General features: G+C 35.8%; 4 protein-coding genes and 1 pseudogene across 5 annotated transcripts; 3 read left to right on the top strand and 2 right to left on the bottom strand.

Moving 5' to 3' along the window:
- Nucleotides 1-916: 916 nt before the first annotated feature.
- LOC123195591 (membrane-anchored ubiquitin-fold protein 4-like) lies at nt 917-3,831 on the top strand. 2 transcript variants are annotated; one of them, XM_044609386.1, is made up of 4 exons: nt 917-1,137; nt 1,563-1,808; nt 3,224-3,394; nt 3,546-3,831. In XM_044609386.1, the coding sequence occupies exons 2-4, from the start codon at nt 1,679-1,681 to the stop codon at nt 3,599-3,601; spliced, it is 357 nt and encodes a 118-aa protein (XP_044465321.1). In that variant the 5' UTR covers nt 917-1,137; nt 1,563-1,678; the 3' UTR covers nt 3,602-3,831. The 2 variants fall into 2 exon arrangements, with proteins under 2 accessions (XP_044465321.1, XP_044465320.1); XM_044609385.1 differs by having other exon boundaries at nt 919-1,137; nt 1,584-1,808.
- Nucleotides 3,832-4,219: 388 nt separating this feature from the next.
- LOC123197064 (GRAS family protein RAM1-like) lies at nt 4,220-6,541 on the bottom strand. Its single transcript, XM_044611248.1, has 2 exons — nt 5,642-6,541; nt 4,220-5,402 (listed from the first exon to the last, which is right to left on the bottom strand). Exons 1-2 carry the CDS (start codon nt 6,539-6,541, stop codon nt 4,281-4,283), a joined length of 2,022 nt encoding a protein of 673 aa, XP_044467183.1. The 3' UTR covers nt 4,220-4,280.
- Nucleotides 6,542-10,857: 4,316 nt separating this feature from the next.
- LOC123195972 (major pollen allergen Lig v 1-like) lies at nt 10,858-11,746 on the top strand. The gene is made up of 2 exons (XM_044609850.1): nt 10,858-11,125; nt 11,246-11,746. The coding sequence occupies exons 1-2, from the start codon at nt 10,921-10,923 to the stop codon at nt 11,578-11,580; spliced, it is 540 nt and encodes a 179-aa protein (XP_044465785.1). The 5' UTR covers nt 10,858-10,920; the 3' UTR covers nt 11,581-11,746.
- A 3,058-nt stretch (nt 11,747-14,804) lies between these two features.
- LOC123196055 (omega-hydroxypalmitate O-feruloyl transferase-like) lies at nt 14,805-16,762 on the bottom strand. Its single transcript, XM_044609939.1, has 3 exons — nt 16,693-16,762; nt 16,134-16,607; nt 14,805-16,037 (listed from the first exon to the last, which is right to left on the bottom strand). Exons 1-3 carry the CDS (start codon nt 16,693-16,695, stop codon nt 15,180-15,182), a joined length of 1,335 nt encoding a protein of 444 aa, XP_044465874.1. The 5' UTR covers nt 16,696-16,762; the 3' UTR covers nt 14,805-15,179.
- Nucleotides 16,763-20,035: 3,273 nt separating this feature from the next.
- LOC123196892 lies at nt 20,036-22,485 on the top strand (annotated as a pseudogene).
- Nucleotides 22,486-22,616: the final 131 nt, after the last annotated feature.

The following is a 22,616-nucleotide window of genomic DNA, read 5'->3' as shown; positions in this document are numbered from 1 at the left end:
AATAATATTAAAAAAATATAAAATTAATTATATTTTTTCCTACAATTTTAAAAATTAATAACTTTAACCTTATCTAAAGTTTTCTAACTTCAAAAGTAATATTTTTTTTCTCTCAACACTTACGAATTATTTTCCAGATATTCTCAACCCACTATCTTGTTGGCTATTAAATCTTCACTTTTCAATGTAAGAAGAGGCGACGAAGAAGCATCAATTCGTTTTAATTGATAAAGATGAGTATCTTCATCGATTTTTCTAAAATCGACAACAATCATTGTCTTCATCAATTTAACCAGAATCAATGAATACTTCATCAATTTCAAAAGAATTAATAGAGTCAACGAAAATGTATCTTTAGTGCATCATCTAGAACCTTTAGAGGTGGTCAGTGAGATGGTAGGTTAAAACGTTTTCTTTAATGGTCAAAGAGCCTCTAAAAAATAAACTCTAAGTTTTGAGGAGAAAAATGTTATTTTTAAAAGTTAAAAAAACTTTAAATAGGGGTAAATTTATTAGTTTTTAAAACTATGAGAAAAAATATAATAAATTATATATTTTTTAATATTATTAATAAAATAACAATTTTATCTTTACCTCTTTTTACGTAAGATAGCTTATAGGTGATGCTTCTGACTTTTTAAGCCTCAGGGGCGCGACAAAAATCTACTAAAACGTTGAGGGGGGGGGGGGGGGGGGGGGGAGAAATACTTCTTTGGCCCACCAAACAACTTCTGCACCTGCACTGCACCGTACTAAGTTGTGAGTTTACCGCCTATTTACTGACAAGATTCGGTCTGAATTCTGAAATCTCACTCACTCTCTCTTTCTTTAAACTCGATAAAAACAGTATATATGCATATATATATATATATATATATATATATATATATATATATATATATATAAGAAAAATAAATAAATTCTGAAAACACAATAAATAAATTGAAATGGGAAGAAAGATAAACGAAACCTCCTTGTAAGTCCTAGTGTAAACACGCACACAGAGCACAATAAAAAGCAAAATAATACAAAGGGTGCAAAGCGTCAGGATCGGGCTGTAAGTAATTAGGGTTTCTTTCAGATTCAACGCGTCAAAATCTTTTGGCTCACTTCCTCATTCTGTGTTTTCTTCTGAAGGTAACTTAATTCTTTTGGTTCTTTGAATTTGATCTCATTAGTTGTCAAACAGTTTCATTTTGTTTTCTTAAATATTGTATTTTGATGCTAATTGGTTTTAGCCGTTACGGATAATATTCAGTACTTGGTAGTTGGTTTGTTAATTGGTTGAAGGTGTTATTTGAGTTGATTAGGCTGTTGTTCAGTATCCCGTTTTCTTCACTTAACTTTTAACTTAGAGTCGTCGGTTTGAGATTATTGCTTCTATTTACTTTATCGGGTTTATTTGAACTAAATAGTCTATTATTTTGTCTAATTGGTGAATTTCCTGATTTGTAAAGAAGTGTTTTGGTATACCTCTATATTTTGCGACGAATGAAAGCTTTTTTTTGGGTTAGTTTCTTGCATTTTGATGGGAAACAAACAGGATGCTGACATGATTGTAGATTTTTGGTCGAACCGAATAGGGATTCTTGGTGTATTTTTTGCTGATTCCGTTGAACTGGAAGGTCGTGAAAAGGGTTCTTGTTGAAGGTTTTGTGTTAGTCATAGAAGTGGTGAAATGCTAGAGGACGACCTGGTGGAGCTGAAATTTCGGTTGTATGATGGATCAGATATTGGTCCGTTTCATTACTCGCCAACCTCAACGGTGGCCATGCTGAAAGAAAGACTATGTTTGGAGTGGCCTAAAGGTTAGGAGTTCAGCATTCTCGCTTTATAGTTTGATGAAATTAATTTCACTTGTATGATTGGTTATAATTAGGGTTCATTCTTTTTGCATATTTGCCTACTTGATATGGGCATAAAGAGGGCTATCAAGAACTTTGTGATCTGTTGTATATATTTATTTTGATGGTGTTTGTATATATTTGACAATGTTAGGTGATGGAGGTTTGGGCATTAGCATAATTTGAAATCTATTGATTATCTTGTAATGTGATGGTATTGTATTGATGAAATATTTACAAGCATCTTGGCTGAATGAATGTGCACATGAACTCTTAATCATTGTTTATCCTCATAAACTTATTGCACTACAATATTACTGCAGTGCCGATCTGAATGTCCTTGCTACCCTTTGTTTGTTATGTGAATTTTACGAGTACAATCAACTCTTTTACATAGTACATATGAACGATCTACCCTTGCTGTGGTAGCTATCATGAATGTTTTCCATCTGCAACTGCAAGGTCTATTTCCTCTTCATTTTATAGTTGATTTGGAGTTCATGGCTCACATGGAAAATGTTAATTCTCTAGTTGGCACCTTGAAAACAGGGTTCTGGCTGTGGGATTTTGATTTCTGTGTAATTAGTAGTGCCTTACAGATACCTCTGTTCTTGCCTTCATAGATGCATTTACTTTTCTTTTGGGTGGGTCTAGTGCTCTGTTGTGATTTCTGGCACTTTGGTATGCTATAAGGTTTGTACACCTTTTCTTGTAAGCTATGGGATAGCTGATTAGGAATTCGATTGTCTTCATAGTTTGATTTGGTCATTTGGGCATTACAGATGTACCCTTTCCATAAACAGGGTTTGGTTTTGATTATGCTGAAGTTCATTTCTAGTTGGTCCAGTTATCTGCAAGGTCCATCTTGTTGGATGAGTTTATTTGCCTCATATAGCATGAACAGAGTGATCATGGGTTGGTCTTCTGGTGATTAGGATAATTTTTATATCAATTTGTCATTTCATGATTATACTTTGTAAAACAGCATATTTAAGATTTACAAATCACAACCAGAGTGTTTAGACCTAAGCAAGCATGTGTGCTAATAACAATTGGATAAGATAATTTAGGTCTTTGATTTATGTTACTTTCAATATGTTGTGAAACACTCAATTATTTTTATCTAGCATACCTATTACCATGTTTTTCACTATATTCCAATTAATCTGTTTTTTCAAAAACAACCATTCAGTTTATCTTGCCTTGCTATAACAAACTCCTTGCTCTGATTCTTTGGGTTTTCCTGAATTAGAACATAATTTATCCCTTCCACAGTCTGATGTGTGCTTTTGATTTTCACTAAAATTTCCACCCTTTTCTAGTTGCTAATTATTGATTTTTATTTTCTGAGATGGGTTTAATGTTTTGATTTTTATCAGATAAGAAGTTAGTGCCCAAGACTGCCAATGATATCAAGCTAATTAATGCTGGAAAAATTTTGGAAAACAACAAGACTGTTGGCCAGTGTAGAACACCATTTGGTGAACTTCCAAAAGGGACCATAACGATGCATGTTGTAGTGCAACCACCAATAACAACAGCAAAAACAGGTAATTCTGTGTATTCATTGTGCTTATGGTCCTCTGCTTGTATTTCTACATGATGCTATTCAGAATATTTGATGAGCCATCTACAAATTAAAGACCTGAGGTGGTTTTGTGTATTTATTGTGCCAATGGTCCTGTTTGTTTTTCTATACAGAGAAGAAAGCGGATGAAGCCCCGAAGAAAAATCTTTGCGTGTGTACCATATTGTGAGAGAGTTGCCGCTAATTCTAGGCCAAGCTTTCCCCACCTTGGGATTTGCTGGGATGGTCTTGCCCATGGAATTGATTTGCTGGAAACACAATAATTTGTATAATGGAGGGCATTCCTGCTTAACAGTCCACGATGGTGATCATGTATTTGCATTTTATAAAATGGGTGTTCGATGTATTTGGTAGCTGTAATCCATATTTTATTTCTATTTTACAAGGCTTTTGAGTTCATATTCTGAAAGGGTTTGTTCAGTGTCTTCTGGAAGCTCTGATCTGCCAATACCGCCCTGATAAAAACATTCTTCGACCTGGTACAATCTTCTGGCAATATGTCATGGTGCTTCTTTGAATCTGGACTTAAGAGTGTGCACGGTTATTTCATAAATCAAATCAAATTAAATCGTAATTTTTAAATGATTTGGTAATATTTGTACTGAGAATTTTCCATTAAATATCTGAAGAATTATTAAAGAAGTTGATCCGGGAGAAGGTAACAGGCGGTCCAGTGGTTACGATGTGGGAGACGCGAAAGCAATGGGGTCTTTGGAATTCATCTTGTTTGTTTTTGCATGGCATTACGTATGGTACGTACACAAAACAATTAATTTATCAAATTTGCTAATGAACAAGTACAAGTGAAAACGTAATTAACGGAAGATTAAATTAAAATTAAAATCAAATCAGCATCGCCATGCAGAAGCAGCAACAATGGCTCTATCTTGCCACCCCAAGAGCAAGCAACCTTTATCTTCTGTCAATCTATACCCGTCGCACGAATACAATCCTAGCAATATCTTCGATTGAGTCACCGCATTTGCGCTGAGTGGCACTCCTTTAAACCCTTTTCCTTCCATCATTCTTCTCCATTTATCTAGCCTTTCATGTCGTTCTATTCTCTCGGCTCCCTCGCAGGCCACAATGTTCCTAATCTCGGAGGCAAAAAGGTACTGTTCCACTTTTGCCCTCTGAGTGGAATCCGGTGGAAACGTTGCGTCTAATGAGTCAAAAATTGCTGAGTAGTAGTGCAAAGCTTCGAGGAATCGGCCTAAAAAGTATGGTCCGTTGTGGCTTGCTTCTTTTTCAACCAGCGTTACAATCTTCGGTGCTTGGTCACGGATCATTGCCAATAGGCTTCCTAGGCAATTTCCAGGGACACGGTGGAGGCGGTTGACTGCGTTGACCGCTAGAGCCTCGCCCACACGTCTGTTGAACATGTCGGGTTTAAGGTCTTCGAGTTGCTCCCCAACTGGGTGGAATTCAAATGGGACACGGAGAGATTGGGCAAGCTCCGCTAAGCTTCGGCCGGTTTCTTTCACGCATTCTATTGAAGGTCCGACTCCGGTTATTCGTAGAAATGGAGCGCCTCCGGGTCGAGAAGCTAGGGCTTGCATAAAGGCTGGCCATTGGTAGCCCTGAAGGATATCTAGGTCAATGACATGAACGCGTTCTTCGGCTTCAAATGCCTCAAAAATGGCTTGATTAGCAGTGAAATGAGCAAACTTTACATAGGGACAGGCTTGGTAGACGATTTGGTAAATTTTAAGGACTTCCAAGGAGTTTGGTGGGAAAGGAGAGAAGGGTTTTGAGGTAGATGTACTGGGTTTGGTGGTGAGGGTTGCCGCAAGCCTAGCGCTTAAGGCTTCAGTGAAGCAGGAGGCAACTCTTTGCATTGAGTCACCGAGTGGTGACACCACTCTATTAAGATGATGTAGGTATCGTCTTGCTAGCATGTAGTCCTCTTTGGCTACTGCTTCAGCGCAGGCAAGAAGGAGATGCACCAACTGAAGTCCACTGTCTTGTTCCTGTATGTAAAAAAATGAAATTAAGATTAAAATTCAGTGATGATGTGCATAAATGATCCCATTTTGTGTTTGGAACATAAAAGACAACACAGTGCAATCTTCCACTTGTCATTTCATATGAAAACAAGTTCATGTAACTCTCAAGCAGCCATAACTTTAATTTATTCTTGTTTTTACCGTAAGACATGATCAGCAGTAATGGAAAAGGACAACAATGAGAGAGAGAGAGAGAGTTTAACCTGCTCAGAACTAATCGGAAGAGGTGTCATCAAGCCATGGTTAATATTCTGCTGTTGTGGCGGTAGTGGCGGAGTTGTTTGGTGCTGCTCTTGCGTTTGTTGTTGCTCCTGATGGCGCTCTTGTTGAAGTTGTTGTGATAATGGAGCAGTTCTTATGGAGCCCATTTGATAGAGATCCTTCTCTTGGGTTAGCTGAGAGCCACAAGCCGTTAAAGATGTTTCACTCATTGATCCACAAAACCTTGAACAATTGGGCATTGTTAAGCAATCCGGAATTACTGGAACCGAGCTAGGCATATCAAACAACTGTGGGGAACTTCCACTACCTGATATTTTCATCGGCGAGAACATAACATATTCATCCTTTTGGTAATCATCCAAGAGTTCTTCGATCGCTGGCAAAGAAAGAGCCTGATCTGACTGCATATACTGATTGTTTGGAGAGTTAAACACCTTATGAAGTGGGTTTTGACCTCTTGATTTCAGATTACAACTAAAAGCTCCAAACTGAGATGAAAACCGTGGAGGAGAGCACCCCAAAAGACTCTGCCCTTGCATTGCCAGAGCATAGTTGTAATTATAGTTGTAGGCTGAAATCTGAGGAGATGGCAAATTCCTCACCGGAGATGATATCATGAAGTCACCGTCTAAATGATCGGAGAAAAAGGTCTCCCATATTGAATTGTCCGGTGACTGGACTTCAACATCCGCGTCCAACTCAAATTTCACAGGTGGGAAGTTGAGGCTTGGTGGAGTTAAGCTAGTATTTTGCTCCAAGTCAGAAGGCACAACACATTTTTTAGTCTCTGAAATTGACTCATTTGGAGAAGATGGTTGCAGTTTATTGGTTGAGTTCTCACTCTTAACAGGAGCCATGCTTCCACAAAGTGAATTAATCATCTTAATACAAATAATTCTCAATAACCAAGACAAGATGTATATTTTTTCAGTATGTACTCTTTTAGCAACAACTCTCACTGTTCTTAGTCCAGGATTTGGCCTCTATGGTTTAGAGGAAAGGCTAGCTAGTGTGGCTTTCACTCTTCTTATTGCTAAACAAGGCCTTGTCACTTTGTCCAGATTGTCAAAGAAAGGGAAGGAGATTTGTGGACAAATCCCAATTCTAATTGCTTGTGATTGGAGGTTAGTGATAAAAATCACCTCCAATTCATCACCGTTCTGCTATGTTTAGTTGTTTTCTAGATATGGAAGTTGTCATCTTCAACCATCTCTTTTAACTCTTTCTTACTCAGCCTTGAAAGGCCTGTGGTTTTACCACTTTCCTTGGGCCGGCTTGCTTTGGAATAAGTTAGTTGGTGATTCTAGGACGATTTCTTGTGATAAAGTAATAGAGATTATCGTTACTTTTGTATCAGAGACTGCAGATTGGTTAATAAAGAATAATAGAGAGGAGAAAATTAAGAAGAAAATGATATTGAAACCAAAGGATGGGGACCCTTAAATATATCATTTTGAGAAAAGGACTTTAACAATGTACAATGACAGATGGGAACAAATAATTTTGCATTAACAAGAAGGCCCCTTCGTTGAATCTTCCTTGCTAATATCTATGGTGACTATTTCCTCAAGTCAACACAAACTTTCGCATTTTTTTTCCTTTTTCTCTCAGAGTCGTTTTAAGCTTAATAAAATTAATTACCTGCTCCATGTATGGCACCATATAACCAAGGTAGGAATACTGGGGATTTTACCATTAGAAATGATTGGTCGACTGCATGAATGAGTCGACATGGCAACTCTTAAGCTTAGAAAACAACCTTTGGTACGTGGCCCTCTCAGGTTCGTTTCATAGGAGGGCAGAAGTTTTAGTACTCACTGATACGTCTTGCAGAGATTATATATTTTTTCTCTTTTTCTTTTTTGTTATATTATGGAGAAACATTCTGATTAAACCATGGATAACTATAATAAGATGGATTAAAGATAAAATTTTATACACTTTATAGATCAAATTTAAACGTAGAGTTTGTGCTGGCCGTGTTTCTATACAACATGCATGAGATCGGTAAAAATGGTGAAGATGGGGTCGTTCAAACTGGCTTAAGAGAGAGTTTGTATGTATTGAAATATATATATATATATATAGGGACAGTTTTATAAATATGAATGAGTTACCTACCATATGATATAAAAATATGTTGCATGTAGAATTCAGAAAATGAGGGGAAAATAGTGTAAAAGAGAATCTTATTTTGACTTCGGAGAGGCGAGAGGACGATGAAAGAAGAAGACAAAAGGGGAGACAATGGCAAGATCGTCGGACTTGGCGTGGTTGTGGCGCCGCCTAGGCCTTGGATTTGCCAAAGGAATGAAGCGTTTGTCTTTTGTAGGCGGCATTTCCCACGTTCACGGCTTCACACATTTATATTTATATAAAATTCTCTTTCGTTTTACAACAATATTGCATGTTATTCTCAACGATATCAGTAGCCAGCCACGTACGCCTACACATTTCACCTCCTTTCCAACCAACAATTCTTGCTTCATGACTATGAAACATAAAACATTTTTATCTCTCAAAGAAGACGAAATGAAACTAAGTTATATAGAAGAACAAAACTTCGTTTTACTGAAAATTTCATTACATCACTAACTAGACTTTATTTTATTGGGCTCAATTTCTGGGAAGCATCGACCATCTTTAAGAGCAACATTTAGTTATATGTAGCTGTAGGCCTGTAACAGCTCCTTTTTAAAACTTAACAATCTTGACTAGGTCTGGAGAAATTGTAGATTTTGGTGGTCAATGTGGTAGTTCTTTGTTAGTCATAAGAATTCCCATGTAGTCCATGGTTGAAGAAATCTTTCATGAACGAACAACGCATTTAAGCTTGTTTAATAGCATGTTTTGACCTGCTAAAACGCCTTCTCTTTGGATTTAACAACCCTCGTTTAATTTCTTCAGAGAATAAAGGCCACTACGAAACAGTTGTAAAAGCAGCTTGAGTCAAACCATGGCTTTTGAACAGATCTCCTATGGAAATCTTCAGCATGTGTTGACTAAGTTTGAATCCCTTTTGTCTGAATTAAAATGAAAGAGAAACAGTTTATAACTGTTAATAAATTTCTTTAACTGTGTGCTAACCTTGGACAAATTCAGCGACTGCTTTTTCAAGGTGATCAGACCAGGGCCAAATAATAAGACACTTGCATTCATCATCTTCTGAAGGCCTTTTTGTCAGAATGCCCAGCAGCTCATCTTGATGAATATATAAGCCCAGATCCATGGAGGAAAGTACGGTAGATTGGTGTGGTCCAATAATCTTAAAAAGAAGAGCCTGGTTGTCCAGTTAGAAAAAAAAGTGATATGTAATGTAGTTGTCCCCAGTTAACTTCCAAAAAGCAGCTTTATTTGGATTGCTCTTATTTGAATTCAATTCTTTCAGTGCCTTTGCCTCTTCGGCTCGGCCCACACCCCATTATGTATTCCTCATCTAAACAGAACCCTTTTCCCACCCCTAATTTTCAGAAAGTCATCAATATTTTGACAACGTACATTTTTTTAAGAAGGCCAAAAGATTTATTGAAAATCAAAACAAATATATATTAATTATTGAAAACTTAAATTCTCATTTGTATATTATTAAAATTAATAAAATTAGTTATTTTAAAAATAAAATCATCATTTAATTATAATATATTAAAAATAATAAAATTTTATTTCATTTTTTCCTTTAATTTAGAAAACTAATAATTTTCTCTAGAATTAAATTTTAAAAAGTTACATTTTTCCTCTTTAAAGTTTCATTTTCAACCCATCCTCTTTAGTCACCATTGGAATTTGGCTATGACTTCGCCTTCTTTATTGTCAACATTACATTTCCCCTCTCTAAACTGATGTCTATCTTTGTCGTCGACGAAGATACTTTTTATTTGCACTTTTGTCAATAACAAAGACGGATGATAGAGTGAAAAGAGGGGGGGGGGGGGGGGGGGGATGTAACGTCGACAACAGAGAAGGAGAACTCACAATCGAATTTCAACTACCAAAGAAATTGAATTAAAAATGAAATTCTATAAGAGAAAATATAACTTTTTAAAATTTAATAATGAAAAGAAATTGTTAATTTTTTAAATCAATAGGGGAAACAAAAAAATTTATTATTTTTAATATATTATAATTAAATAAAGATTTTACTTTTAATACTTTATGGGTGAGAGTTTAGGTTTTCAATTTTAAATTTTCAATAAACCTTGGGGGAAGAATAAGCGTTTTGGCCTTTTAAGAACGCCTCACGGGTGAACAATAAATTTCCCCTCGCAAATCAATTAATTATGTTTTCGTTCTAACTCACATCGTCATACTTGCTGCTATATAATACATGTTCAACATGGGATTCAATGCACTTTTCATATGGGTATCTCTCATTCACTTCAGTCACGGGCACTTCACTTCTCATTAGTTTAAGGGGGCACCTTACTTCATTCCCCCCTTAATGAAGAAGAAACTTATGAAGGCAGCTGTAATACCTACAGCTAAAATGCCTTATCCAATCATGCACCAATTAAGCATAAACCAGATTTTGACACAAATCTATGATGGAGAAGCCAGCAATAGTTGCAGAACTTCAATTTCCAATGCTTTCAACCAAATGGGATACAGGTTCCAGGTTAGTTTACACTTACCAACGCTCAACTCAACATCATTTTCTTCTGTTAGCATGTGCTTTTTCCATCTTTCATTCTGTAGGTATACAAGATACAAGCTCCAAGCTCCAAGCTTCAAGTTGATGATAACTCAAAACAAAATCATCCATATCCCCTTAACACTGAAGTGCACGTGAGTAACATCAATGCCCACATCTTCCTCTTCAGTGCCTTCATCAATCAATGCAACCAACACACAATTTCAGACAGGCAAGCAATAAATTCACTCACCCAATAGGCAAGACAGATTGGCCATAGATATATCATGAAATCTTTACATACCTTCAACTTCTGTTAAGCTATTCAGGAACTCTGATGAACTTCAAATCAAAAGCCCCACAACCAGGAATCTGACAAAGGCAAGCAACTCATCTCCCTTAAAACAGGCCGCCCTCCCTTCTCTCTCCTACACATCAATTCCATATCTGCCAAATTATACTCACATGTCTTTGTTTTCTTGTGAAAAAGATAAATCTCCACCAACTGCTGCCACTCTTTGTCCACACAATAAAATCATCTTCAACTAGTGTACGACTATATATTATATGATAATCCTTTGTATCTTATAAGCTATTCTCTAAAACCAATATCTATTTGCAGACAGTAAAGTCATGGGGAAGTTCCTCTCTTTTCTCCTCAAATCTGGCACCATGAACCTGATAAGTTTCTTTGTTTTCTCAACTTTGCTTTTTGGGACTCTGTCTCGGGAAATCCATCCAAGTAAAAAAATCAGTGCCCATATCACTGTAATGGGTTTTGTTTATTGTGACATCTGCTCCAATAACACCTTCACAGAACACAGCTACTTCATACCAGGTAAGACAAATTCAGCAACCCATCAGACATTTGATGTAAAATTCAAATTTTCATGTACTTATTTACCTGAACGAACTGAATTTTTGCTGCCTCTTGTGTTGTGCTATATCAATTACCCAGATGCAGAAGTCAAAATTGATTGCAAATTCCAAGCGAGTTCACCCAAAACCAAAGAAGTAATAACAATCTCAGTGAATAGAACTACAAACAGGAATGGACTTTACAGGTTAGATATACCATCTGTTGATGGAATTGCTTGCGCAGAAGCGGCTATTACATCTACATGCGAGGCAAGTTTACTGTGGAGTTCATCGGGTTCATGTGATGTTCCGGGTTACAGAACGACAACCGATCAGATAGCAATCAAATCCAAGCAAGCCAATCTCTGCATCTACAGTCTAAATCCACTCAATTTCAGACCATCAAAGATTGATTACAGTCTGTGTGGGAACTAGAAAAAAGACTTCTCAGGTTTTCTATTGTCACTAAAATTCCCTAAATTACTTCTTTTGCTTCATTGACTTCACTTAAAATTCAGAACACATGATCATCTGTTATCCATAACAGCTCATCTGTTCCTTTCTGCACATAATACAAGAAATGCAGTGCTTTACTTAGTGAGTTCCCTGTAAAACTAAAGCTACAGATTTTTTTTTTTCTTTTTTGGTCTTTGTCTTCGTTGATTTATCTATGGCTGTTTTGTTGGCTACAACCAAACAAATTCATGTTACAAGCATTAATTAAGAAGAGAAAACAGAATTATATGATTAGATTTATAGAGACAGAGGCTAGCAGGGAGTTCAGAGTGATGATAAAGAGTTCATAGTTAGGCTACAAACAGGGTCCAGAAGAATTATTTAAAGCTAAAAATGGTAATAGGGTTCTGTTTTACATAAAAACTGGTAAGAACTTGTAATTGAACCTGGAATTACACCATTATTATAAACATGAGTATTAATAACTCTAATCATTCGTCTTCTATCATGGGCTAAAAACAAAAGAGAAAAATGCCCGCCACACCAGTTCAACTAAGTCAGTACTCAGAGCGAAATCATGCACCTTAACGCCAAGAGAATTTCCCTGACGAAGTCACAGAAGCAGATCTACAATCACAATGGTTTTGTGATTCTCCTAGTTCTGGTAAATAACAAAATGACTGTCCGATGGGAAAAGGGTTAATGAATTCCATATTTCACAGATCACTAAAGTTCGGTTACTAACAATACAAAAATATCATTTATGGTGGAAATTATCTGAAGAAAAGAATGTTGGTTATTAGTTTAAAAAAATTTCAATTAATCTTTAATTTCTTTCCAGAGAAAAACATGTCGATGTCCATCATTTTTGGGGCGAGAGAAGAGGTGTTGGGCCGGAGATATGATTTGTAAGAGCAAAAGCTTATTTCCTATGAATATTTTGATAGAGAACATATAATTTAAAATTCAAATTCATACATTAATTTCTTAAAAGTTTATAGTAAAATAGAAAGCTATTGTCTTCATCGTATATAGATGATGCGGAAATGATACCAACTCCTGATTATATTCTCTAGTTGAGGGATGTTTATCTGCTAGTTGAGACGCAAACTATTGCTCCTCAAGGAAAGGCTCCATGAGTAGAGAACTATCGCATAACAATTGCCCACAGTTTTAGTACGAGAAGGACTTCATAAATTTATTTTGTTGTCTACTTGGATTAATTATAAGAACTCATTAGTGGACAAAATCATAGTTTCGTATGCATTACAACAAATCTTGATTGGATCTGTTTAATTTGCATCGTGAGATGGCTAACAAAAGTAGAGTAAAAATTGATTGTAGTTGGCTCACATGTCCACAAGTAGTCATAAAGTATGTCTACAATTGACATGAGTTTAAATGTACATGTCAACAGAACATGAGTTTTTTGGATGTCATGCTTCACATGAGTTATCTACATGTCATATTTGATGTGAGTTTTCTACACATCAGGCAAACCCTGGGCTGATGTGATAGTCGTTGGAATTGTACGTAGGTGTTGGATCAATGTCTCCACAGTATTGGTTGGGTTGCCATTCGCTACATATAATCGAGGCTCAGCTTGAGGTGTAACCAACTAGTTTTCAATTGTATGTTGGCTTCTGGTTGCTTCAGTGAAGTGTTCACAGGGTTAAGCAACTTAGTAGTTGGTAGCAATTCTTTCAGTGTTGGCAACAACTACTTTAGTATAACTGACTGTTTCATCTTGCTCAACTTGGACATTTTTAGCATTTATGGGGGCATCCTTGTTGGTATGAGCCATAAAGCATGCTTCTTTGAGAGAAAGTAAAAGGGAGAACATCACTGGAAAACTTGAAAGAGCTTTTTGAAGGTCATATTTTGAGCAAAAAACATGTTGATGCGAGAAAATGAACCAATGCGGTGAGGTAATGATTTAGAGATGTTACGTGAGAAAATGCAGTGGAAATGGTTCTCTGTGTGTGTGAAGGCAAACAATGATACATGAAAAATTTTATTTAAATTAAATGTGTTTGAGTATAATTATTCTAAAATATTTTTTATGTTACTTATTATATTTATTGAAAATAAAAATATTTTTGTGTTAAAAATTAATAAATAAATATTACTTTAGTAATTTTTGAATATTTGTGATAAAGTTAATAATCAAATTATCTGTTAAATCACTATTAATAATAAAAAATTATCAAAATTTTTTTACTTATAAATTAAATAAAATATTGTAAGTAATAAAAGATAAATTATCATACATTTACACTTTAGAGAATATTTTATTAAACTTCAAAAGGATCAAAAAAGAGTCCTTTTTGCCTTTGTTTGCCTCTTGGTTTTTATAGAAAATGGTAAGTGCATTATCATCATCCAAAGGCATATGGAGCGGGGCATTGTTAAGTTTGTTGCTTTGCATTTATTGTCATGCATGTTATGTCATTGATTTCACCATTTTGCATTTAATGCACCACTAGAATGATATAATTGCTTTGCATTACATACAACATAGTTAATCTAGTTGGCAAGATAATGATCATACTCAAATGTCTATTTCAACCACTTGAGTACCTTACCTTATACGATGGTGTTCATATAGTCATGATCAAACAATTCAAATTCTTGTTTACATGAAGGAGATTTGCCTTTCTTGTTGCTTCATGTAGGAACTTGTACATTTGCGTTATATGTCTATGCAACATGAGTTTTCTATCCACTTTTGGTATGAATTATCTACATGTTTATGATGATGTAGAAGATTGTTGGGAGACTAGACATGCATCACCAAATATTTATCACTTTGTGGCTAGACACTGCCTGAGGTACAATTTTCAATGGGTAAGTTTTCCTACACTAACATTTTTGTTTTTTTTTTTTTCCTCTTTTCAGCTATAACTGTATGACTTTGTTATTTCTCATTTTGATAATTTAGTAATAAGTTGGTGAACAAAAAGAAGATTGAAGATGAACAAGAAAAGAAAGGAAATTGTAACTTGATGAAGAAAGGTGTTGGCACAAAAAAGGCTGAAGTTTTAAGGAGTATGAAAGTCAAATTGTCAGGTAGAATTCCTTAAATTTTCTTCCTTTTGGGAAAATCCTAATTTCCATGACCTCTTTTGTATACCAAGCGCCTATTACCAATTTTTAATGCCAAAACTATAATGTCCATTGATTCCAATTCTGTCTGGCAATAATAGGGCAAAGAAAATTGACAGATTTCAGATTGATAAGACCAATTTTAAGTCATGTCACATTGATAAAAATGTATCAAATAAAAGGCAAATCACAGGATCAAGATACTGATACTGAATTTGTCCACACAAATTCCATGTAAATCCCCACAATGAAAGAAAATAAATAAAAACCAAGATAGCTGCAATTAGCATAGACCTTGGTGCAGTCACCACAAATTCAGCTTCAATGATCTTCAACCTCTCCATGGTACTTGGCCATGCTTAGTGTTTCTTCCCACAGTACATACCCAAACAAATTGAACCACAACAGTATATTATTATGAAAATAACATCATATATTGAATTTAAAATGGACATGATGAGACAATTTGTACTCTAGAGTTGCATAAGTTCCTGGAAGATCTTCATGGCAGAAGCTGGCAACCCCAGAAGCACATTGACGCTTTTCCTTTCTTTTCCATGAGATAGGAACAAGATTACTTCCTTCTCTGGCAATGCCACTGGCCCTGATAGAACTGGTTCTCCCCATCCAAAATCCGTAGTGTGAAAAGATAGCCTTGACCAAGTAGTAATCAGAAGTGTTGAAGATAGAGAAGGCCTAGTTCTTGTTGCTTCGAAGTAATCGATGGCGGATCTCATGTAACTATCTGTAACCATTTTGATTGCTTCCTGAACTTGACCCACCGCAAAGGAGAGCGGTTTTTCCATTAGATCACCGGCTTGGCAGATAGCATTTGTTAACACAATTCCATTCCCACAGTACCCTTTTGGTAGTGGTGGGCTGAATTTAGGCCGTCCATCAACAGCAAACAGAAGCTTTGTAAGTTGTTGAGGCAGAAATTTTAGCGCCTTGGTCCGAGCCTTCCACACAAAAGCTGAAAGTGATTCAAAAGTTGTGCACCTGTCAAGAGCCCCATCTTCCATTGCTTTCATCTTGATTTTTTCAAGCTTTTCAGGGTGAAAACAGAAGGACCTGTAGTCCATTTCATCTTTGTAGAGATAACTGGTGCCAGACTTATCTTCTATCTCAGCAAATTCTTGGTGCAAATACTCGATCTTTGGTGGATTCCGGGGTTGCAGTATCTTTCTATCGAGGAATGGCGGCACATTTAGTGGCACACCTCTTGCTGTATCACCCCATGAGTTTACAAATTCCATAGCACCAATGCCATCAAACATACAATGGTTCATGCAAAGCCCAAGAACAAAACCTCCGCATTTGAACTTAGTCACCTGATAAAATAAATAAAAGAGAGATTGAGATTTTTGTGATCCATTTAATGAAACTGCATAGATAACTAGGAACTGTGTTAAGAGAAATTTAAAAACCTGAGCGACAAGTGGGGGTATTTCTAGTATGTTTTTTGCACCAGGAATGTCATAAACTAGTTTTCCAAGAGTCTGAGGATCTGGCTTTGTTATGTCTCCAATCTCTTCTAGTGAACAGTTTGCTTCAGCCTCGACAAACACAGCCCCTTCCCCGGTGCAATTCATGATAAGCTTTCCCTCCGTGCTTATTGTTAGACGACCAGAGAGCGGGTAGTAGTGAACAAGAACCTTTTCCAAGGCGTTCTTGATCACTTGTCCCGATTTTTCATTTCCTTTCTCATTTGACTTGAAACCATAAATAGTTCGGACGATCACAGCAATATTTTGATCAAGGTTTGAAAGGTAGTACAGACCTTTCTCTGTCTCCTCCGCAGGGGTCACTAAAGTTGGCTCACCTTGTTTCACACAAAGCTGAAACGCATTTCCATTGCCATTGGACTTTTCCATTGCAATGGACTCTTCAACCTCGATACCCTGAAACATAAAATCAAGTAGACATGAAAATTTATGAATAGAAAGAAACAAAACATTTAGAATTTATTGATGCTGAAAAACAGACCATGTGGTTGGTAAAGCTGAAAAACAGACCACTGAAGTCTTGTTAATCACAAAGTTTTCAATGCTCTGATGGCAGGCAAATGGTGAAAGGAGATATATATACAGAAAGTGTGTGACCCCAAGTCCAAATTTTATTTTGCTTATTCTGGTAAATGAAATTGGCATGAAAAGGACAAGTGTGTTGTATCAAAAATTTGCTTATTGGGCATAGTCTTGTTTGAATTGATTTTAGTTTGGGTAACACTGGTTGTGGGTGAAGTTAGGCCAACAAGTAATGGGACCTAGCATACCAGACAAGCAGAGTGTAATGGTTTGCCGCAGTGGTTGGTAGGGTTGGCATCCCAATCTGCAATTGCATGCTAATCAAGCAGCTGATTTGATTTTTTTAATCTAAATATTAGGTTGCTTGCTATATGTTGAATCTTGTTCAAATAAGAAGGTTTTCTAGATCTTTGGGGGGAAAAAAAAAAGACACAGGAAAATATTGTCAAACTTGGTGGAAACATTTTTATTTCTTTTCTTTGTTCTGTTTTAGGAACATGGAAGACCTGCAAATAGTTCATAACATGAACCATGTAATAGTTAGACCAAAACCCACAAAGGCAAAAATCATTTCAATCAAAACTAATGGTCTTGCTGGAAATTGGAGACTGAATTGACTAGCCCAAGCAAGAGAAAAGCCGGTTAAGCGGAATTTGAACCCTTACTGTCATAATTGGAATCCACCCCGTTTGCCATTAGGAAGATTTCAGTTACCGTAAGTCTTATCATGCTTTTTTTCATTTAATAATTAAAAAAAGTTGTATTAGCCAATGGAAATTTTTGAACCATAAAAAATGTTTCTTTATTGTATGACAAGTTGCTCTTTCTTTATTTTAAAGTCAAGAGGGACTCTCTATTTTAATTTCTATAAAACAGAGACTGAAGTATACAAGTTTAATATTTCTTGTTCATCTAACGACGATTTCTTTATTAAAGCAATCAGAATGTACATTAACTGATTGCAACGAATAAACAAAAATTTATTATCTTCTTTGTTACAGTTATCTTGGAACAAGCTGCAAATCAAATTAATAAATCATAAAATTCATACTCATATTAATTCAACGAGCTTATAGATGACACCACAGGATGAAACCCAGATAAATTCACAACCTCCACTCTGCAACTTCTTCAAACACCCTCGTATGTATAGGTATCTCTCTCATGCTTTTGCTGGTAGAGGATGAATCAAAGGCACACGAAGACAGAGAAAACTCTGGCAGACTGCATCAGAAAAGTCAAGCCTGGCCACACTTGCTTAAACAAGCAAGTTCTTCTTCCATATAATCTTCCTCTAAGTAGCACGAAAACTTACAATAGGATGCGTTTCCATGTTTCGGAAACGTTTCCGTTTCTGAAACTCCCTGAAACTTGTAGGAAACGTTTCGGGTCATTTCAAAATTTTAAACACGTTTATTTTAGAAGAAAAATCGTGAAATCGATTAAACACATATTTTTTATATTTTCAAACCGAAAATGTCTTTAAATCTCATATTGAATTCATCTTCTCTCTATTTTTTGATGTGTTACTTATCTCTTCCCCAACATATCATATATATTGGTGTGTATTGTTGTTTTTTTCTTAAATATCTACATGTGTTTGCTTAAGAACTATTTATAATAAGTTCTATCTTCATTCTTTTTTTATTATTTATTTTTATATTATACAAGTTTATGTATTTTTATTATAAAAAATTTAGTATTTATAAAAAACCCTTATATTTTTCATATTTATAAGTTTTTTCACGTTTCCGTTTTCTATATTTTTTAAAAAATACGTTTCCACATTTTCGTTTCCACGTTTCTCCGTTTCCGTTTCCGTGCTACATAGATCTTCCTTGCTAATCCAAAGCTCTGGTGGATCCTGCATGAGTGTGTGTTTATATATATCTATTCACTTCTTAGATGATTTAGTAGTTGGAAGAGAATGCGGGAAAATAGTTTATGTTATCATCAGAGCAGGCCTTATAACTTGAGTCTGTTTGTGACAGTTTGAGAGAGAGTCCTTCATGACTCCTGCAAGGACTGGCCCTACAAGATACACCATGTCCTTTCTTCTTGACTGATCCTCAATTTGCAATCACAACTTCCGTTCACAAGGTAAAGAACGTGAGAGGGAAACAAAAAAAAAAACTGAAGATTCCGCTCTCCTATGGTTTCCACAAATGATTCATTTTCTACCAATTGCCTCCTAATTGCTGCAGTTGACATTTTTAATTTGGCAATCATTTATGAAATTCCACAAACTGAAACACCAGGACTTTGTCTTTTTTTTTTATGTGAGATTTTATTATTACAGTCATTCAAGGCCCAATTGATATTCCCTTTTGTAATCATAACTGCAGTAAGATAAAACAGACATCAAATCATCATGCAACAAGTTCCGTAATATCAATCCACCGCATGAAATTTTGAATTCACATTATAATGCAGAGCTCTCTTTGATTTGCCTAAGAGTCTCAAAATCAGAAGTCCTATTCATTGCATACTGTTGGGACTCACATTTATGTGTCTTGTAGGAAGAAAAATCAAAAGAAGAAATTATCTCCCAAGACAATTGGCAGCCAAGGATAGGAGCAAGTGGCAGATCCTGAGTCCCCTGGTCGACCAAAAACAAAAGCAACAGATGGCTAACATGGGGAGACTGTAGCTGTGGTGGAATAAAAAGAGTATGAAGTGGGAAAGGAAGCGGAACAGACATTTACAGAAGAATTTGGAAGGGTTTGAAGGACAGTTGCAGGTCTTTCAAAAACTGCGTGGAACTTTTGTTGTATTTTGTGTAATGTGAACCAGTTTGTATTTCAAGTAGTGAAGAAAACTTATCTTGAAACATTAATGTAAACTTGTCCTCATCACAGAAAATCAATATAAGAATTACATTTCCATCATTTGTATCTGAATTACATTTCCAGTATTTGTTTCTACTTTCTTTTACATTGTTGAGTTGATTGTGTTGGCTTGAGTTATTGGCTGATAATCTGCAGGAGAAGTGTTGAGTAGCTCCTGGAATCTGCTTTGCAGTGTTGTTATTTTATTATTTTATTTTAAAAAGATGTATCATATGATACGATAGAATACATAATCTATAATTAAAAAAATTAGATTTTTGATACATAATACGATGTATAATTCCACTATCCTAAGTATAATGTATAAAAACTATTCATTTTTCAGGCAAGTAAAATCATACAAATTATTTGTTATTGGTTATGGCAGTTGGGTTGGGCTTTGTTTAGGCACTGTTGGGCCTAGGTAAACACCATGCACCGTTTGTCTTTACAACACTGAGCCGAGAAGGAGCTGTAGCTTCTGAAATCCCTCTTCTAAAAATGGTAAGCTTCTCCTCTGTGTTCTTCTCTTACTGATTTAGCCCAATACCGTTATTCTGTTCAAATGGATATGTTGATAAACTATTCACGGAATCAAGTCTTTCTATTCACCTCATAGGCTCCTAAACGAGTTGGAAAAGCACCAGTAGCTGCAGCCAAGAAGAAACCGGTATTCATTTTGTATCTGTGTCTTGACTTGTTTTTATTTATTTTCAGTTCTACAAGTTCATTTTTTATACCTGTATGTATTAGTGTTTGGTTTGATGTTTCTGCTGTTATTGTTGCTTTAAAGGAGAAGGTGGTGGACCCGTTGTTCGAGAAGCAAACGAAGCAGTTTGGAATCGGAGGTACATTGCCACCCAAAAGGGATCTCACCCGGTTAGTCAGGTGGCCCAAACAGGTCAATTTTCTGAGGAAGAAGAGAGTTCTTAAACTCAGGCTTAAGGTCCCGCCTGCCTTGAACCAGTTCACCAAGACTCTCGACAAGAACCTCGGTATGGTCTCTACCTAACTCCGAAGCAGCTTTTACTTTATGTACTCTGTTTCTCAATCTTTGTTTCCATATGTGGATAGTTTCATATTGAATGGGATTAAACAACTGACCGGAAGTAGTTCTGTTTCTGTTCTGTGAGATTCTGTATCCGTGTTTACAAACATCACTTCTATTCATTTTGTTTTGTGATAAAGTTACAATGGAGCTTGTTCTTTTGGTAAGTCATTTATCGTGAATTTCAAATTAGAGTGACTTGGCGCTGTTCCTGAATCATTCTGCTTTCTGTTACGCCGTTCATTGTGATTATAGATTCTAAAATGGTTGCTTGTACATGTAAAAGTACATGAATTAGGTGTTCTTTTTCTTAGAATCTTTCGAAATGTTTTGAGGAAATATGTGAGTCTCAGAAATCAAATATGTAAATGGGGTGAGTTCTGTTTTTGTAACACATTTATAACCATTGTAGTAGTGAGGCTCGGTAAGAAACTCTGTTTTTGTATAGCAAGTATAATCTCCTACTTTTTCATTGTAGTCTTTTTAATGTTAGTTGGATATTTAGATAAAATGAACTTCATTAATGATTTGGAAATGTGTTTGTTTAAACCTTTTGCTTGGTCTGATTAGTTTCTATGTGCTGAAATTTAACCTTGTATTTGTTAAAGAGCAATGCTATGTGTAGTTTCCTGGCTTTATTTTCTGTTTATGCTTCATTTAACAACCAGAGTTCTCTTGAGAACGCCAATTTTGAATAAAATTTTCTTTTGTGAAACTTTATCTACAGCATCAAGCCTGTTTAAGATGCTTCTTAGGTACCGGCCTGAAGACAAATCAGCAAAGAAGGAAAGGCTCTAGAAAAAGGCTCTGGTAGAGGCAGAAGGAAAACCTGTTGAAGCCAAAAAGCCTGTTGTTGTGAAATATGGGCTCAACCATGTCACGTAACTTGTTGAGCAGGTAAATTTCTTTTTTGCATAATCTTTGTTCAATTGCACTTCCAAGTCTTCTTCTGTCACCCTTTGTTTTCTCTTCCCAAAAGCTAATGTTTCTACTGATTTCTGGAATAGAACAAGGCTCAATTGGTGGTTATCGCTCATGATGTTGACCTGATAGAGTTGGTTGTCTGGCTACCAGCTTTGTGCAGGAAGATGGAGATCCCATACTGCATTGTTAAGGGAAAAGCACACTTAGGAGCGGTAATCATTCCATTTATCTTTTGTCTTTAAAGCAAGTCAAAAGCAAAAATTATGAACTGGGAACTAAATCGCCGTAATGTTTATGATAGATTATTCACAAGAAAACTGCACCAGTTTGGTGCTTGACCACTGTCAAGAATGAAGATAAACTGGGGTTCAGCAGGATCTTAGAGGCTATTAAGGTAGTGTATGGCTAAATCTGTCATAAATGGAATTACTTAGATTTTTCGGAGGATTAAACCTCATTTCTAGATTTGTATATAGCCTCTCAGGCCAATTTCAACAAGTATGGAGAGTACAGGAAGAAGTGGGGTGGTGGGATTATGGGTTCCAAATCTTAAGCCAAGACAAAGGCTAAAGAAAAAATTCTTGCTAAGGAAGCTGCCCAGAGAATGAATCAAGGGCCACCATTCTGCAATTTTGGTTTAGGGTACATGACTATATGAGTCTATTAGCTGCAAGATTTTCTGTTATTCTAAGGTTCAAGTTTTTCTATTCTTTTAAGGCAAGATTAAATTGATTTTGAGAGGTAATGCAGGGTGTTTGATAGGAAATCTACCTTCTTGTTATAGATATTAGGTGCATACATAATGGAATTTCCAATTTTTTGTTTGGTAACAGCAGTTGTTCTGAAGTGTACTTATCCATTGACAAATAGGCTTTTTTATAATTCCATTTTTAAGTAAGGATTTGGCTGCAATTTCAGTGGAGTAATAGGTCAAAACTGGGTATTTTGGTAATTTCATTTTACTTTTTTCTTGCAAGGAAGTACTTAACTTTTATAGTTTGTTTCCATTATTTTTACTTTTCTCTAGTTTGTGAAATATTTTATTATCAAAATTAAAAGATTATCTTAAAAATAAATTATTTT

The sequence above is a fragment of the Mangifera indica genome, chromosome 14 (genome assembly GCF_011075055.1).
Source record: "Mangifera indica cultivar Alphonso chromosome 14, CATAS_Mindica_2.1, whole genome shotgun sequence".
NCBI classification, from domain to species: Eukaryota; Viridiplantae; Streptophyta; class Magnoliopsida; order Sapindales; family Anacardiaceae; genus Mangifera; species Mangifera indica.
This window is presented reverse-complemented; position numbering and strand designations above follow the sequence as displayed.

Excerpts from the sequence above, each read along its gene's own strand:
- LOC123195591 (XM_044609386.1), top strand. The coding sequence starts at position 1,679 with ATGCTAGAGGACGACCTGGTGGAGCTGAAATTTCGGTTGTATGATGGA. Across the intron at positions 1,809-3,223 it reads ATGTTTGGAGTGGCCTAAAG|ATAAGAAGTTAGTGCCCAAG; the intron begins GTTAGGAGTTCA and ends GATTTTTATCAG. Across the intron at positions 3,395-3,545 it reads AATAACAACAGCAAAAACAG|AGAAGAAAGCGGATGAAGCC; the intron begins GTAATTCTGTGT and ends TTTTCTATACAG.
- LOC123197064 (XM_044611248.1), bottom strand. The coding sequence starts at position 6,541 with ATGATTAATTCACTTTGTGGAAGCATGGCTCCTGTTAAGAGTGAGAAC. Across the intron at positions 5,403-5,641 it reads TTCCGATTAGTTCTGAGCAG|GAACAAGACAGTGGACTTCA; the intron begins GTTAAACTCTCT and ends TTTTACATACAG.
- LOC123195972 (XM_044609850.1), top strand. The coding sequence starts at position 10,921 with ATGGGGAAGTTCCTCTCTTTTCTCCTCAAATCTGGCACCATGAACCTG. Across the intron at positions 11,126-11,245 it reads ACACAGCTACTTCATACCAG|ATGCAGAAGTCAAAATTGAT; the intron begins GTAAGACAAATT and ends TCAATTACCCAG.
- LOC123196055 (XM_044609939.1), bottom strand. Across the intron at positions 16,038-16,133 it reads TACCCCCACTTGTCGCTCAG|GTGACTAAGTTCAAATGCGG; the intron begins GTTTTTAAATTT and ends TTATTTTATCAG.